Source organism: Athene noctua, chromosome 9 (genome assembly GCF_965140245.1).
Source record: "Athene noctua chromosome 9, bAthNoc1.hap1.1, whole genome shotgun sequence".
Classification (NCBI taxonomy): domain Eukaryota; kingdom Metazoa; phylum Chordata; class Aves; order Strigiformes; family Strigidae; genus Athene; species Athene noctua.
The window spans coordinates 15,746,214-15,764,095 of record NC_134045.1 but is presented as its reverse complement, the minus strand read 5'-3'; the positions used below and the strand labels follow the sequence as shown (position 1 = coordinate 15,764,095).

General features: G+C 34.4%; 1 protein-coding gene across 1 annotated transcript; it reads left to right on the top strand.

Moving 5' to 3' along the window:
* Positions 1–4,732: 4,732 nt before the first annotated feature.
* On the top strand, positions 4,733–17,441 carry SLC7A9 (solute carrier family 7 member 9). The gene is made up of 13 exons (XM_074913208.1): positions 4,733–4,934; positions 6,109–6,234; positions 7,391–7,538; positions 8,488–8,730; positions 9,305–9,430; positions 9,747–9,846; positions 11,611–11,655; positions 11,994–12,117; positions 13,809–13,912; positions 14,696–14,792; positions 15,574–15,723; positions 16,300–16,474; positions 17,377–17,441. The coding sequence occupies exons 2-13, from the start codon at positions 6,130–6,132 to the stop codon at positions 17,439–17,441; spliced, it is 1,482 nt and encodes a 493-aa protein (XP_074769309.1). The 5' UTR covers positions 4,733–4,934; positions 6,109–6,129.
* Positions 17,442–17,882: the final 441 nt, after the last annotated feature.

The following is a 17,882-nucleotide window of genomic DNA, read 5'->3' as shown; positions in this document are numbered from 1 at the left end:
GATACTAAATATAGACACTTACTACAGAAATTATTTGGCTGTTTTATTCTACTACAAAAACCCTAACCATGCCAATTTATTTTTTCTGTTACCCACCTGACAGTAGCAATTTACTATTTAACGTTAACCACTGCTGACAGAGCATACTGCTTCTGATATACTGCACCTTCCTTCCATTTACAGTATCTTCCAGTCTATAAATTGAACCAATGAAGTAGTTTCACCTTCCTTTCACAAAACAACATAAAAACAAAGAGCGTTCTTCAATTCCTATCAAGAAATTTGAGAAAACAATTCAGAATTTGTGGAACTGTAGTCATGTTAGATGTTTCACTGCTGAATTTACAGAGTATATTCTGTCTATAATAACTGAACATTATTTTCCCTAGAAAAGCATTTGGATTAAGTAATGTCATTATAAATTCAAAGAGCAAACACTGCCATCACCTTTCCAAAACCACTGGAGAGTCTGGAGCAAACTTCGGCGGTTCCAACGCATTTTCCAACTACTGTTAAAATGTATTCGCTTTACTTCGTGGTCAGAGCAGAGTATCACATACTCTGGACTTGAGTTGTTTTGTAAATACCAGGGAGATACTGACACTCAACAGACACATTAAGATAAGTATGCCCTAATGTCCTGTGAACTCAGGGTCATTTTCTAATTTCTAGCCTATTAGAAAACTTCTCCTGCCTATTTACAAGTCATTTAAACCCAGCTGTTTTCTTCTTCCCTCACTATTTTTAAGCCACAAAGATGCTTCCTAGCCAGAACATAGCTCAAGTGCTCAGAAGAGAGCCTCCCAAGATTTCTCACCATGAAAAATTCATGCCACTATACTGGCACATTGAATCAGTTCTAAGAGCTTTCCCTCCGAGACTACAAATCTTGGGCTGGCCAGGCACAGCTCTTCTATTTAGGAGAGCTCTGAGCACTCATCCTACTCTGCAAATCTAATGCAAGTAAATATGGTAAAAATTCAACCGTGTCAATCAGGTTTAATCTAGAACAGCAGATGCACTTTGAAGGCTTATTTACCATTAAAAATGTGATTTCTCAGTAAGTGACATCCGCAAATTTTTTAGTTCTGTTTTTTTTTTTTTTTTTCCTGTACTAACTTAATTTCAACATATCTATACAAACTTGCATTCAGATATGAAATCTATAAAGACATCATATTGTAGTAATTAAAAGCTGTTTTACACATCAAATATCCGGTTTTGGTGAACTTAAAACTAAACTTGAGACTTCAAAAGTAATTAGCACAGAGCATCATAACCTCTATGGAGTGCTTCTGTTACCATAAACCATAAAAAGCAAGACGAAGAGTATTCACTGCTTTCTTCCTCAGCTAGAAATGGGCACACTAAAGATGCTGTCATCCAAAGCCAATGTTATCTGTTAATCCCTCCTTGATGAAACATCAGTGGAATGCAACCTGAATTTTGGACTCAAAAAGGAGATCAAAGTGAGGCACTTGTTCCTCAAACAGAAAAAGAAGAGGAGCTGGCTGTGTATTCAAGAAATCACTAATTCTGATCAGGCTCTGAAACACTTTTAAAAACGTTCGATCCTGAAAGCTCTGAAAAATCCCTAATTTGATATACTCAAGATAATTTTCTTCAGAGGTTATCAAGAATTTCTTTAGAATATCCTTAAGAGAAGACTCCTTGATTTTTTGTGATTTTGTGATATCCAGCATTTACAAGTGTATGAAGATCTCTATACAGCTGTGCTTAACAAAACAAAACCAGAAAATCTTTGTCTTGCTAAAAAATGTGCACTATTCAGACAGGTCTAGTGCAAAACTTCAGCAAATCTGAAGATCTTTTCAAAAGCCTTACTTTTCACAGGGTCAAAAGCAACTGCATTGCAACCAAGAACTAGGTAGGGAAAATATGCAGGCATTAAAAACCCATATATACTATGGGCATTAAGAACTACGTAGTCATCTAATTCTTTCTACTGATCCCCACAAGATGCACAGATCTTGCAATCCAGTAGCATCAGCCAGTATCAACACAGCTATTAATAAAACACTGCTTTCTTATATTCCACTTGCAGCATGTCTGCAATTACTCAGGAAAAAAAAAAAAAAAAGGAAATGCATTTAAGGATGACAGTAGTGAGATGACTTCTTACAGCACATTTATTAATGGTAGGATTCAAAGAAGAGCAAGTGCAAGTAAACAGACTCATCCTCTAATTAAAATTAAGTAACCTGCTAAGTAGCAAGGTTAGAATGGAAAGTACCCATTCTTAGATACTGCTAAGCTACAATTAAAACCTGCAAGTTAGAATGATCCTTACCATTTGCTTAAGTATTGGTCAAAGCAGAACATCTGCATTACTGCAAGCAATAAATACCAACCCTAGCAAACATTAACCTTTATTATTAGTGACTAATGATAATAAAAAGGGTATTTATATACTGTGCCCTCGCTATTTCCCGAATTAAAGTTGAAAATTACTTTTTACGATTTAATTGGTAAATAGCTTTTGAAAAGGTTCAAACTACACTGTTTGGACAGGACCAGCCCACAAAGTGTTTGCTTCTGCAGCCCCTTGGAATCTGAACTCCTTGATCTCTTCATCTATGTATATATTTGAGAGGGAAGGAGTCTTCCCATGGCTGTAAAATGCCATTTCTCTTGTCCATAAAGAAAATAAACATTGAGTTCAAGGATTCTACTGTTATTTTTTTCCTCAAGTGGCTCAGGAAAAGAAGGATTGCTGGTAAAATTGCAAATTCTTTAACAAGTTTATAGCATCCCAAGAAGATTAACCCTTAAAAACAAAACTAGACAATAAATTAAGATACTTTTCCATTTTTGTAAGGAAACAGGCTAGTTAAGGTCAAGTCACTGGCAGAGATTTAAGACACCTATTCAACAGAACTCTCCAAATTCACAGTCCAGATTGATTGAAGAAAACTGGTTGCTTAGGCATAAACTCAACATTTTCAGTGTTGCTTTTATTGCATCTGAAGAAACAGAGTATAGATCTGATGTGGAAAGAACACAGCTGAAAACATCACAAGGCACGTAGAACATATCTCTGCACAAAAAATTCAAAGACGTCACATGAAATTAAAGGTGACATATTCCATTATCTTTTCATCAATATTATAAAAGTTTTTTCCCCTTTTTCTTGTTGGTCTGAAATTCCAGGGCAGACATATGAAAGGTGTATCTAATTCATTCTGAAGGACAAAGTTAGCGCCATAATGATTTCCCCCCTTTTTAATTTTCACATTAGCTATTTCAATGATCCTTGTAGCATTTCATGAAAAGCATCAGAAATGATAATAAGATTACAAACACTCATTTCAAAATTATCAGCGATAGAGAACATGGGGGTACATTATATAATATCCAATACCAAACTAGGCATCTGCAATTGATGGATACAGAAACATTAGTTTATTTAATCCTACATCACAACTACCATGAAAAATATTTTTGAAGTCCTTGTAAAAGATGCAGAAAAAGAAGTTTTCATATGCTTGTAGTAAAACTACAATTTTAAGAGTCTTTATTCTCTGTATCTGTAGGAAAAATAGAACTTGTTCAACCATTGTTCAGATGGTAATTTTTGATCAAGAAGTTAGTTAAGATGGAAGAGCTTCTCTTGAAGTGTAACCCTATTTCTGCAAGAATTAAAGAAAAAAAAACAAAGAGAAGAAAGACAGTAAGGAAAAAAATACAGCTTTGGTTTTGTTTTGTTTTCAGTACTGACGTTACTTGGCAATCTCAATCTTGGAAAAAGACATTCACAGAACAGTCTTGCTCAACTATCACAAAACATGGCAAATACAAACCAATGTAAGTGTTCAACATTTTCTTACGAGTCCTTTTTTAGTCACAGATTTACATCAACATTAAAAAGAAAGGAATTCCTGTTTATCAAGCCTGCATGCTTAAACAGAAGGTTAAAAAAAGAAGAAAAATAACTGTCAAATCATGCCAGGATAGAGTTTTGTTGATAATTAGGTCCAACAATTTGGTTTTACTTCCAATCCTGTACTACAATTTTATGAGGCATTATCTTAACAAGATAACATCAGTGACTAATACCAGTACATTTGAAAAATGTCATCTCAAGTTAGATTCGGTTGATCAGGACTCACTAGTTTGGATGTTTTACAGGAAAGGAGCTGTATAACTGCACTGCCATACACAATGAAGTGAAATATGATTAAGGGGGTTTTTGCAAGTATTTTAGGGATGATTAGCCAGAATCAAAGAAGCTACCTTATTTCACAGCATTCAGGGTAACAATAGAGAATGGCATTTTTCACTAAAGCAAGATCTTTAAACATTTGCAAAAATGAAAAATTAATTTGAACTGCAAGCGAAGGGAACACAAGCTGCCCACTCAGCTGCCTTCAGGTTAATGAAAAACAAAGGAAAGATTTCTGCTCACACTTCCCTACCTTCTCAAGATAAAAACATCAACTATTTTTATAGGATGCAGGTAACATCTGGACAGATGTTTTTAATACACCCATAACACGACAATTACTTCAAGGTTATCTGCCAAAGTATTTCTAAACTAAAAATTGCTCGATGTAAAATCATCAAAATGGACTCCTTAAATTATGGTTCACTCTCACTATGTAACATACTACTTAGGTACTGGACAAACATTCTCACGAATGGAACAAAGACTTTTTTTTTTTTAAAGATAAACTAATTGGACTATTGGTTTACCTGTGGTTCCTATCTCAAAGCTTCTTGGCTGAGAATGGGTTTAATGATTACCTTTTATAACCTCTGTACTTAAGCTGCTGCTGCTTCTGCGTGTTCTGGTTTCAGACATGGACATGTCTTGCTGTCTAACTGGCTGGTAAATCTAACGGGAGAGATAAAGAAATATACTATACAAAGATTCCTGGAGCCTGATTAACACCAAACAAATCTAAATAAATAAGGTAAGTGACAGTATGAATTGCTAAAAGACGATGATTAAAACATTCTAAATACAAGACTTCAAAGAGAAGTTGGGGACAAAACTGTAATACAATTCAGTGACCCAAGCCCTGCATTCCTTACATGGGTATTTTTTTATTGTAGGTTTAATCTTAAAAGTTGGATTCATGATGATTTACTTGAAAAATCTTTAATTCAAAACATAAACTTGATGTCTTTATAGTCCAAATGTTTCTGAAGACCAGCAGTACTGAGATAGGCGTTCTGTCAATTTAAAATGCTACAATTTTTGTAGCCAAGAATTACTGGATACTAGCCAAATTGCCTAAACGTGAAGCATTCCTGAATTACTGTCTGTGTAACTGCAAAATTATTTTCAAATTTAAGATTCCAGTAATTATAGCTGTAGAGTCTGAGGACAGATGAGGCTTTTGACTGAATCAGCTTTTCAGAATCAGGGCCTAACCAGATCAATTTCCTTCACTTATCTCAGGTTGTATTTTATTCCAGTACTATGGACAACAAGCAAAGTCCTCACACACACACACAAAAAAAATCACAAGTCTAAATTTAAATTTGAAAACAAACCGTTTACATTCTAATTCTAAACAGAACAAAATGTTCAGTAAAAGACATTCACACTGAGTCAACACCAAGACTGGTGACTCTTTCTAAGGCAAAGAGCTGCTAATTAGACAATTACAGCAGACTTGCTGCTTTAGCAGATACTTGCACCTCCAAGGAAGTGAGACAAGGCCTAATTTAACGAAGATCAGAAAGAAGGTCTCCTAGATAAGAAAACAGACATGCTTTTGGAAGGAAGATTAAATCTGTCTGGACCTCTGGAAGAATTCAACGGAGGTACGAGCTATAAAACCTAGATTGTTCTGGTATGGGTATCCTCTCAACTGAATGTAACCTGAGACAGAAGATACACAGACACTCACTGACAGCTAGGTATGAGGAAAATCCACAGCAAATCTGATGGGTGAGGTGAAGCAGACCTCTTGATTTTAATTTCCAAGTAGGTAGTTAAATGGAAGTCCTTTGCCTGTGAGTGAGTGTGTGTATTTATGTTTTCTGGCAATATTTAACTACACTATTTTAGACCCATATATCTCAGCAAAACTCACACAAACAATATGCTAGATTGATATTTTGTTTTTATTTCCTTAGAGATTTCATCAAGTAAACCAAATGGGTGAAGAAAGCTTGAGGAAAAGAAAAGGAGAACACAGCGGAAAAGAGGATGGACAATCTGTTCAGAGTCATGAACCCCAAACAATGAACCTACAAAAGCAGGCAAAATTACTTCTTTTCCGCCTTCAGTCTGCATGCATGTGACGGGCTGGCAGAGGGAGGCAGCATGGGGGTATCTGTGTACAATGCATCATTGTACAAAATCTGCAGTTGTGTACCCATTTAGCTCTGATGTATTAATATCTTGACACTGTGGTTGGTTTACCTTTTAGGAAACTGCTCATTACTAGTTAATTAGTTCCAATATAAATATAATTTAAAAGAATACGTATTTTGTAATTATTTAAATTATTTTCGTATCTGATAAATTCAAAGTTGATCAAGTGAGACACTCGATAAACTTCATTGTTTCTTTCCATATGCACTTCTCAGAGGCTGAAGTGGGTTGTTCAGCTCATTGCTTCTGAAAGTTTCTTAGTCTTTATGGCCATAAAATAGCTACTGGTACAGAAAGACAAGACACTTTAGATAACATATGTGCCACTTACTCTCCAACAAGTTTCTCTTCAGGAGGCAGTGGAATTTCTCTTTAAATAACTTGGAAAAAGATTCTCTGTGTGGTTTCAGTTTGGTGCCAAGACTGGCAAAATATTGATGGTTAAGACTAGCCATAACTAACAAGAAAATTTCAGTAGCTTTTTAAATTTTTTTTGAGAGATGCCTCCCAGAAAAGGTTACTACAAAGTCAGGAGAACATGATCTTTTCACCACCTAGCAGTATCAAGATAATTCCTGTGCACAAATAACTGAAGCAAGGAGAGGAGAACAACCACTTAAAGGAAAAAAAACCTGAGTCCATCTAGTAAAACAAATTTTGAAGCTCAGAGAATTCAGAATTCCTCAAGTGCTCATAGAAGAATGTCAAGAGTTTAACCAGAGTGGAAAGGGGATGCTCACCTGTAGAAGGTTAGATTCGAGACCTACATAATCCAAAGAATGGTTTAATAAAGCAAATAAATAGGCAGGCAAAGTCCAAATAACTACTTTTAGAAACAGCAGGAGTATGTCACAGGGTATGTGTGCATCTTGTAAAGAAACAAGAAACTTCACATAGTTTATTACTTCATAAAAGCTCTATGTTGAAAGCTAAAAAAAAAAAACAAATCAGTAATGACAATTATTATAATCGTATTAAACTGAAGAGTAATTATTAAATCATTAGCAATTACTTTACCAAAATGTCTCCTTTTATTTCAAGGTGGGCCTCATCAGTGGAATCTGTATGATTGTTGGTACAATTATCGGCTCAGGTATCTTTGTTTCTCCAAAATCAGTACTTGCCAATGTTGGAGCTGTGGGTCCTTGTTTAACCATCTGGGCAGCCTGTGGAATTCTTGCAACATTAGGTAAATGAGTCGTCAAAGAACTTGAATCTTTTCTTAAATCTTTGTGTCTACTATTTCTGCATACTACTCTTAATTTCACAAATTGGTTAATGGCACCTAGACCACAATCAATCAGATCCTGATGAATGTAGCAGCATTCAGTCAAAATTTAAAGTATGTGCCATTTATAAAAGATAAATTGTTAACATTGTAAAGCACATTTTTAGGTAGTTTTGAAAGCAAGTTTTAGTTTTGCTTACTTCATCCACTAACTGAAATGAAGAGAACCCTCTTCTACTTAAGTCACAGGCAAAATATGAAATTTACTGGCAGTGAGCTATGTAATTCTGCTATTTTTCTACTTGTGTAATTGTGTAAATCTAATACTCTGTCATCGGAAATTTTAGCACTAAGCACCTAAAAATATTTCGAGTAGTAAAACAAAAAGAAATTCTTTGGGCATTGTGTCAGTACACAGCATATGCAAAAAACCTTTAAGCAAAATGCCAGATACAGCAATAAACCTGGAAGCATTACTGCACATTAAAGCTAAACTTAGTAGACATTTTACTTAAAAATTGAGCAGCAAGTCTTTTTAAGTTTCCAAAAGGTAAGTCAGCCAGTGCAGTTATCACTTAGATGCTTTGTATAGTGTTGGTTTCTTAAAAAGAAATCTAATAGGCAATCAGAATGTCTGTACTTTATTTGCTGAAGTCTTAAACACAGATAGTAGTAAATTCCTGACTGTAACTTAATAGTTTCAGTACATTTTACCATATATGCAAAAACATTTTAATTGCTTGTGAGCAACTGGAAAAAAAATAACGTTATAAAAGTAATCATGTATTGTATATATTAATTTCTTTAACTTTTGCTACCTATTAAAAAAAGTGATAAACTGCTCTAAGCTAGTCATAGTTTAAGAAGTGCATGAACTAAATAACCAATAAGTGCTTTTCTCGTTATTCAGGGGCACTTTGTTATGCTGAGCTTGGTACAATGATTACAAAATCCGGGGGAGAATATCCTTACCTTATGGAAGCATTTGGCCCAATTCCAGCGTTTTTGTTTTCTTGGACAAGCTTACTTGTCACAAAACCCAGTTCATTTGCCATAATTTGTCTCAGCTTTGCAGAATATGCATCAACTCCTTTTTATCCAGGTTGTGATCCACCACAAGTTGTCATCAAGTGTCTTGCTGCAGCTGCCATTGGTAAAGTCCATACTTTTTTTTTTTTTTTTTTTAAGAGACAAGATCCATAATTGCATAGTGATTTCCATTCAGCCCCATCAGTGAATGCATTTCAGCATAGTAAGACTTGAGTAGGTTAATCTTCAAGACTACACTGGGAAGTGATCCTACACTGGAACACAGTACAGCAAATCCTTCCCACAATAACTTAATTCAACAAGATACAAAAAGAATAGATTTTGAAGTAGTCTGATCCTAGTCTTAAGTTTATTTTATTCTTTACTAAAATACAGCTGTGGAATGAATGTTTATCTCTAGCAGAAAAGGAAGAAAAATTAAGTGTGGAGATATTATTTCTGTATTTATCAGAACACTGTGCAAAAATATTTTTTCTTTTGTTAAAGGTACTATCAAAATCTAATTCATAAAACTTTTTTCTATGTTAAAAGTTATTCAAACATTAGTATGTTAAAAAACTATCAATAATACAAACAGTGGGAAGAAAAAGCAGTACAGTAAATAAGGGGGGGAAGGTTTTAAGAGGCAACTTTTCTTTCAATTTTGATAAATTTAATATTTTTTTTTTTTTTTTTAGTGATAATTACAATAGTGAATTGCCTGAGTGTGAAGTTGGGAAGCTATCTTCAGAATTTTCTCACAGCTGCTAAAATGATCATTGTCACAATCATTATTGTAAGTGGAATTGTTCTCCTTGCACAAGGTAATTAAATACTTTACTTGCAAAAATTGTTTTAGCTTCTGCTATGACCATTAAAAAGTTTCCCATTGACAGAAACGGTACAACAACAAGGCTCTCTTTATTCACTGTTTTAGTTCCAGATCTCTTGGGAATATGGTTATTTTCTTTTAGAGAAGGGGGTGGGAAATGCAACACTACAGATTAAGTAATAAAGTGGTACCAATTTTAACAGTGAGATGTTTCAAAACATGAAACAGATGTTGGAATGTTTCTTCATTTGGTGGGGATTAAAGGAATTAACTTCAACACTGATCAGTAATCCACATTTTATTCGCAGGAAAAACTGAAAACTTTGAAGATTCTTTTAAGGACAGTAAAATTTCTGTTAGTTCTATCGGTTTGGCATTTTATAACGGGCTCTGGGCGTACGATGGATGGTAAGGTATCTTTACTAGCGTTAACGGTTAAACAGCCTTTAACTGGTTTACTCTCTGCCTGTAGAATGCAAATATGTGATCTGAAAAAGTTAACATCTTACTTGTTATTAAGGATCTCTTAATGAATTCTGGAAAAAGAACACCAGTTTAGTTAAATCCTCAAGTAGCTGTTTACTAGGGAAAGAAACATCACTAGATAATGAAAGGGCTGCTGCTTTGTGGCTAAAGGTGCTTAGATAATGTGGTCATGAGGAGAATATAACAGAGTTTAATTCCATTACATTAGGCAAAACAGCCTTCCCAGAGCCCCTACAGATTATCCCATCAAATTCCATTTCTGATGAAATATGTAGTGCTGTTTGATTAGTACAGGAGGGCATTTAAAAAAATAAAGCCAAACCCAAAACCATCAAGCATCAGAATTCATATGGTTCAAGTTTCAAATTTTTTCTTACTCAGTTTCATTTGGAATGAATGTAAAAACACTGAAGCATTCTTCCCCGAGAAACTTCCAATTTTAAATCTCCACATCTGTTTATCCAGTACTATCTAGCATGTAGATTTAAGAAAGCACTTACATTTGAAAAATCATCACAGATATGGTTGGATTTAGGTTTACATTTATGGTCTACAAACAGCATTTATATTAAATACTCAGAAGAGTGTCTTCCAGAGGTATTTTCATACGAATATACTTTACCAGCAAGAATATTTAATTTAATCTCTGCCACAGTCCAGAAAATAGTTTACATAGTTCAGTTCCTAAAACTAAAAGGAGTGTCAGCTGGTCTAGGGTTCTGCTGGCACAAATCTACTATCAGGGTTTGATACATTAGTGCTGTTCTTAAATGTTCAAACTGTAAAAGTTTACACATAGATCCACATTTTGGAAGGAATAAAAAATATAAATCTTAACTTGCAATAAAGCAAGTCCCATTTAGATCTTAAAAATGAATTTATTTTAAGTGGATTGCTCTTTGAGGTTCTATTTCCAAGCCTGAGTGTCTCAACTCAGACACGTTAAGTCTGCTAATTCAGACACTCACCTAGGTTTTTTAAAGGAGGAGGGAAGCTGGTGCCCAAACAATTATTTCAATATGTAACTACCAGGCACTGATGTCTGAAAATTAGCCTGTTGAACTGTAAAAACCAACTCCTCCCTACATTTTCATAAATTGATGAGTAAAAATCTGGTTTCAATCTGGTTTACGTGCTCTAGCATAAACAAGTATTTGGAAATCATAATTCTGCTAAGTGTAATCCTTAAAAACACTTTCACGTCAGTTTTCTAGACAACATGATTTACAGAACAATTGTGAAATATTAGCAGACTTGCTTCAGTCCTTGCAAAGTGTATGCTTGTGCTTTTATTTGAAAAGATTCAGATATTGCAAAGCTTGAACTTCAAAGGCAGTCTTGTAAATTCGAGATAAACATCTGCCAAATTTTTGTTCTTCTGTGATATTTTATCCAAGAACTAAGACAATCTTATTTCAAAAGAATCTCAGAGATACTTCTAAAACTGTGAGGAAGAAAAGATAATGGAGAAAAAGATGGTGAATCAAGAGGCTGACATTCAGATAAGAAGCTCACACATTTTTTTTAAAAGTTCTACAGTTTCACCACTTAAAAGATTGGTTGCACCTTTATTTTAAACTGAAAAGGTAAAAGCCAGTAACACAAGAAATAACACCTGACTTCATAATATATTAATATTTCAACATCTGACTGCTAATAACATAGTATGAATGTTTTTCCTTCCAGGAATCAACTCAATTACATCACAGAAGAACTTAAAAATCCTTACAGGTAAAACTATGTAGGAAAGCAGTGTTTCTAATGACAAAAGTCAAACACTTACTATTTTTTGTACAAATAGGCTTATCTTTTGGTTTGTTTTTAAAAGCTATGGTTAACAAGGTTTGAGCACTAATAGACAAAGCTAACTAGCATTTATTACAGGCTCTGTAAAATTATGCAAATTTGTATTTTTCCTGTTGTAAAATTCTGATTTCCATGGCTCTACAATAAAGAAATGTAAATACACCTAAAGAGCATATGGGGAAAAGTAAGAGTCCACAGTTTACTGTGACAACTCTACCAGTGATATAGCAATGCTGATGGAGTCTTACTTTTGCATTCTTTAGAAATCTACCGCTATCTATAATTATTGGAATCCCCTTGGTTACAGTTTGTTACGTTCTGATAAACATTTCATATTTCACCGTAATGACTTCAACAGAACTCCTGCAGTCCCAGGCAGTTGCTGTGGTAAGCCACTTTATTTTGTAATAGAGCATCTGGAGAAGGCTGTGTGCATTAAAGTCATGAGTAAAAAAGGAACCTGTAATTTTTCTTAACATACAATTAATTTCTGTCTATGCTGTGTCACCTTTTCCCCCCATTATCTGCTGTTCCTTCTTAATCTAAAATTAATTTCAGTAATGCTTAAACAATAGTTGTCATATCCCAAGGAAAAAAAAAAAAAGGAAGCAAGAAAATAATGCAGTCTTCAGCTAATGTTTTGTAAACACTGCAGCTCAGAGGTTGACTGTTTTCCATAAGCACCAAAAAGATGGAAGGAAAAACAACATCTGACTGCTGCTTTGCCCTTTTCAGTGTTTTCAGTATTGCTAAGAAACAAGCACATGTAAAATGACAGTAGATTCAAGTTAGTTGTTCTGAAGATAACAGCAAGTAGTCCATAATTCACCACCTTATTCTTGCTTTTTTTTCTTAGCAAAGCTAAGAAATAGCCTTTTGGAAATAATGTAAGACATACTATTACAGATAAAATTAAAGATTATACAGATTTCTGAAGTCTTAAAACACATCTGTCCCTTCAGTTCCATTCAGCAAATTTTCCATGGGGCATCTGCCTCTGAAACAACCATTGATGGGTCATGCAGCAATTTTTCCTAATGTTAAGCTTTTGGGGAAAACAAACAGTATGTGACATGAACACACAATACAGCGTAGCAAAGTGTAATACACTAACGTAGAAATTAATATTTTAAAAATGCAGAACTTTGCATTTCAGCATCTTGTTTGCACCAAGAGGCACAGCAATGTCTCAATCTAGTTATACCTTGTTTAAGAACTAGCCCTCTTCAGCATACCACTGAATTTACAATCTGAACGAACACACATCAGCTAGCACTAAACTTAGACTAAATTAACAAGAAAAAAATCTCAGAACTGCCACTGAGCAGTGCAAACAGCAAAAGGAGCGCACTGTATGAAGAGGTCTATACATCTGTAAATAGACTTCTTGCTTAGCATGAGGAGTGTCCTACTACTGGACAAAGAAACAGCACTGATGTTACCAGAACTCTTCATGCTTGACTTACTAAAAAAAGTTAGCCATTCCCCAACGAAAAACCCCAAACTCATCCGCCAAAAAACTTTTAATTCAAATTCATTTACAGTAGATCAATGTACCTGCATAAGATCTAATCCATCCTGTAGTAACAACTAACATACCATGGCACAGGAAAAAACGGAAGTGTAGTCTTAAGATCTTATCAAGCTTGTCCTTTAGATGTTCACCTGTAAGGCTGAGGTTGTCATGCTGTCACTACCAGTGTTACTCCTTCTATATCAGTTGCTCTGCTGCAACGCTGTCTTCCTGTTTTGCAGACACATTCCCAAACCAGGCATCTTTAACAGAATTTAATTGCTGTCTTATTCTTTACATCTGTCTCCCAAGGTTTCCTACAGATGCTGCATCTCAAACACCATGACAACAATATTCCGCTTTACAGAGTGGTTCATGAATTAACCTAGGTCTTCATTTGGCAAAACATTCTTTAATAATTACACAAAATATATATATGACATCTTTATCGATAACATACCTTGGACATCCATTTACTGTACTTTTAAAGAGGCTCCAACATTACTGAATATACTAAATGGTAGTTAAAACAATAAAAATGATTAATTTTAATCCTATATCCCAGACATTTGGAGACAGAGTCCTTTATCCAGCCTCTTGGATAGTTCCTCTCTTTGTGGCTTTTTCTACAATTGGATCTGCCAATGGGACCTGTTTTACTGCAGGCAGGTAAGCTCCCATTCTAAATATCTTAAAATGAAAATTTTTAAAGTATTGAAAAATGTTTATTTATATATCTACAGACAAAGATAAAGGCATTCTTTTGATCCAAATGTACAAAATGTAATTAAGAAGTACCTGCAAATCTAGCTACATGGTTTAATTTTCAAAAAGAAACAGTGGCTATGCAGGTTTGAAAAATCAGAAAATAAGGTCCCTTATTCTTAAATCAAAGCAGGTATAGTACAAAAGGTTTTTTCACCTCAACAAGGTTAAAGCTAAAAATTAAACAGTTTAAAAATCCAGTAAGAACATGACTACACCTATAATAATAAAGAACTGGAAAGATTCCTATCAGTTGTTCAATGCTTCCATTTACTCTTTAAAAATATATAATTTCTAATTTATCTGAATAAAACAGGGCTGTAAAGACCAATTATTTTTCACGGAACGTTTTTGATGTAGCTTTTTGATACGAAGCAAACTTAAAAGGAAATACTTAATTAAAAGGGACACGGTAGTTAACATTTTTTTCCAAGTATTTTTAAATTAAATGTGCAAACTGATGATTGTGAACTTCATTGAGTTCACTGCTTTAATACTGGTTATTTCCCTTATTTCAGTCTACTATAGTAGTCCTTAAATCCCATTGCATATGAAAGGAAATACCGATTAAAATTATAGTCAGATGTAGCCACACAAAATTAAACTGAAACTGAATGATACTCTCTTCAGTAATGCCACTCAAAAGTCTAGGTGCCACACTAACTAGATTGCCTTTTGTTTTGTCAGACTTGTTTATGTTGCAGGTCGTGAAGGGCACATGCTAAAGGTGCTATCTTACATCAGTGTTAAGCGTTTAACACCAGCACCCGCTATCATATTTTATGTAAGTATATATTCTAAGTACAGAAAAATTATTAACAAAAATTCTCCAGTAATACATACTTTCACAATTTCTTACCAGCAGTCTTGACATGTATTTTTGACTATCTAGACATGAAAATTGTTAAATATATATTAGGAAAAAAGACTACACAAAGCCCCTTGACTTCTCAATTTGAACAGTTTCATTCCACAACTGGATTTTAAAATCAAAATGTTTTAAGAATCCACATCATGAAAACAAAAAGTTAAGTGAATGGTTAGTATTTAGCAAATCCTGGATTTCACAGGATGCCTGAAAGCAAGCTATCACTACCCTATCTCCTCCCTGTAACAATGCATTTAGATCTCACTAAAAACACCCCCAACTATTCAGTAAATACATTTTGCAATAAACTTAGAATATATTGTTCTTTTTATTTTACCTATTTATCTTCAAGGTAAAACTTCAAAATTCAGTTGCTCTTGTCAACTCCCAGTAGCTTTAATAACCTAAATATATATTTAATATTTGCGTTTCCTCCAAGATACTCAGTCAAAACCAAAACAGATTATCACATACAAATTTTAAGTCTTGACTTAAAATGGAATTAAAATTAAACAGAAAACTAAACACATGTTGGCAGGATGTCAACACTATCTTTAAAGGTGCTGCAATACACCTGTACTCAAATATTTAATCAAAAGAATTCACAGATCACACTGGAACACCGAACATGCCCATACTGACACAATTCAGCCTTCTTTTATAAACAGACTATACTGATTTTTGTTTTCACTTTTAGGGGGCCATTGCTATTATTTATATTATCCCTGGTGACATTGACACCCTCATAAATTATTTTAGTTTCGCAGTCTGGATATTTTATGGTTTAACCACTGTTGGACTCATTGTGATGAGGTTTACAAGAAAAGAACTCAGGAGACCAATCAGGGTAAGTTCAGCATTCAGGTGTCTTCTCCTCCACTCCCAGAAATACTAATACAGGAACTCAACCTAAATATTTGGGTATTTAAAGAACATCCTCAGGCAGACTCCTTGGGTTTTGGTTTCCCCCCCTTACCTGAAACCTAGCCATTTATTTGCAGTTCATCTCTTTGTTCCAGTTTTGCACTAGGACAAAGCTCATAAGGGCCAGGAAAAGATTACACAACTTTCATTTTCACTTGCACATACCACAAGCATAAGCCAGATTTTCAGGGAATGGGAAACTGCAATCAGCAGAGTACCCAAAATAAGACCCCAGGTCACTGCACTGGAGTCAGCTCCCGGATTCATTAAAATGCAAATTTTTCCACTGCAACTTGGAACAGAGAGAGATCTGTCAATGATTTAGCAAAAGAGTTTTCCCTATCCATATTCTTGCTATTTTTCAATTGCCCCATCTAATTAAAAAATTTTTAAAAGGAAGAAATGCACAAGGCAATGAAAATATTCTTCAATCATATATACAACTTCTGTAAGAACAGCAAAAGAATAAAAAATTAATTTTGTGCTTTGTGTCTTGCAGATACCCATCATCATTCCAGTCATAGTGACATTAGTCTCCATTTTACTGGTACTGGCACCAATCATCAGTGCACCTGAATTGGCCTATTTGTACTGTGTTTTATTTATACTTAGTGGACTTATAGTTTACGTACTTTTTGTTCATTTTAAGTTCAACTGGCCCCAAAAAATATCAAGTAAGTATACCTCAGATATCCAGCTCCAAATTCAACAGAACATTGCTAAACTTTACATTAATTAATGCAATGGAGGTCATTACATGGTCCATCCCATCTAAATCACACGAGCAGGGTATAAAAGGGTGCAATTTTCCAGACATATAGTGAATTTTAGTAAAGACTGTATTTTACTCCTTCTGGTGGAAAAAAAGTGGTGTCTGACTTCATGAAAAATGAAAATTCACAAAAAAGCAATACATCACCTGCAGTAGCACAAAGAAACTGACTTTTAAAATGTACAGAACTATTTAACCTGCAAAGTTAGCTTTTCGATTGTCCATATTTCAAAACATTGCTTTAGCCATTAACTAAAGATTAGAAGACATATTCTTATGCCACAAAATACTGTGCTTTTAGCCCAGGTTATCAATTTCACTGTTAACAGCATTAAGACCAGAAGTAATCACAGTGCTGCTGAGTAAAGTGAAAGCTGCAAGAACCCAGTGTGACCATGTAAAAAATGATTTTGCATAGTCTCAAGAGAAACTCTTTGCAATTATCTCAGGGAAAACAGGATACAGTGATATTTCTAAAATGGAAAGTGGAACCAGCTGAAGAGGACAGAATTAGCAGTTTTATAGATATTAAAAAAATCCATCATCTGCCCTGCCCCTTGGGATTACTAAATATGTATTTATGCAATTAGAACCTTTGTACTGTAATTAAAGAGAAAGTTTAGAAACCCTGGAATATTATAGTTTGGATTTTAAGATTGTTTTTACTCCCCACCTCTTATTTTTTGAGAAATGAATACAAAAGAGACAGACTACTCATAATTTTCTCACTTGGAAAAATAGCATAAAACTGAATAGAAATACTGTGCTCTCATAAAGCCTCTAACAATAACTTTTTTTCCTCAGAGCCCATCACTATGCACCTTCAGATGCTTTTGGAAGTTGTTCCAGCAGAGGAAGTTACCGAATAAAATATTTTATATGTACCAGGTTGTTTTTAAGTGCTATACTGGTTGAAGGAGATTCAATTTAGTTTGGCACACATTTATACTTTCTAAATTGTTATGTTCATACTGGTGTATTATTTTTGCAACACTTTAGTACTTGAAAAATGTTAAATATGTAAGAATAAAAGATTTCTGAGCTAGGTTACAGTGTCCAGCACAGCTGTTTGTGTTGTTTGCTAATAACGTTACAGTATCTTTCTTTTGCATTTACATTACTCAGAATAAACAAAAGGAACTTTTCAATTACGAATATGGCAAAACTTACCAGCAGCACTGTCAGGATGCTTTTTTGATCACAGTGCTGAAAGAATGAAGCAGCTATCATTTAGAGCATCACATTCAACAGGCCACACAGAAAGGACAAAAATAACATAAAACCAGACGAACTCCATTCTCAAGTTTCTC

Excerpts from the sequence above, each read along its gene's own strand:
- SLC7A9 (XM_074913208.1), top strand. The coding sequence starts at position 6,130 with ATGGGTGAAGAAAGCTTGAGGAAAAGAAAAGGAGAACACAGCGGAAAA. Across the intron at positions 9,847-11,610 it reads CTCTGGGCGTACGATGGATG|GAATCAACTCAATTACATCA; the intron begins GTAAGGTATCTT and ends TTTTCCTTCCAG. Across the intron at positions 11,656-11,993 it reads GAACTTAAAAATCCTTACAG|AAATCTACCGCTATCTATAA; the intron begins GTAAAACTATGT and ends TGCATTCTTTAG.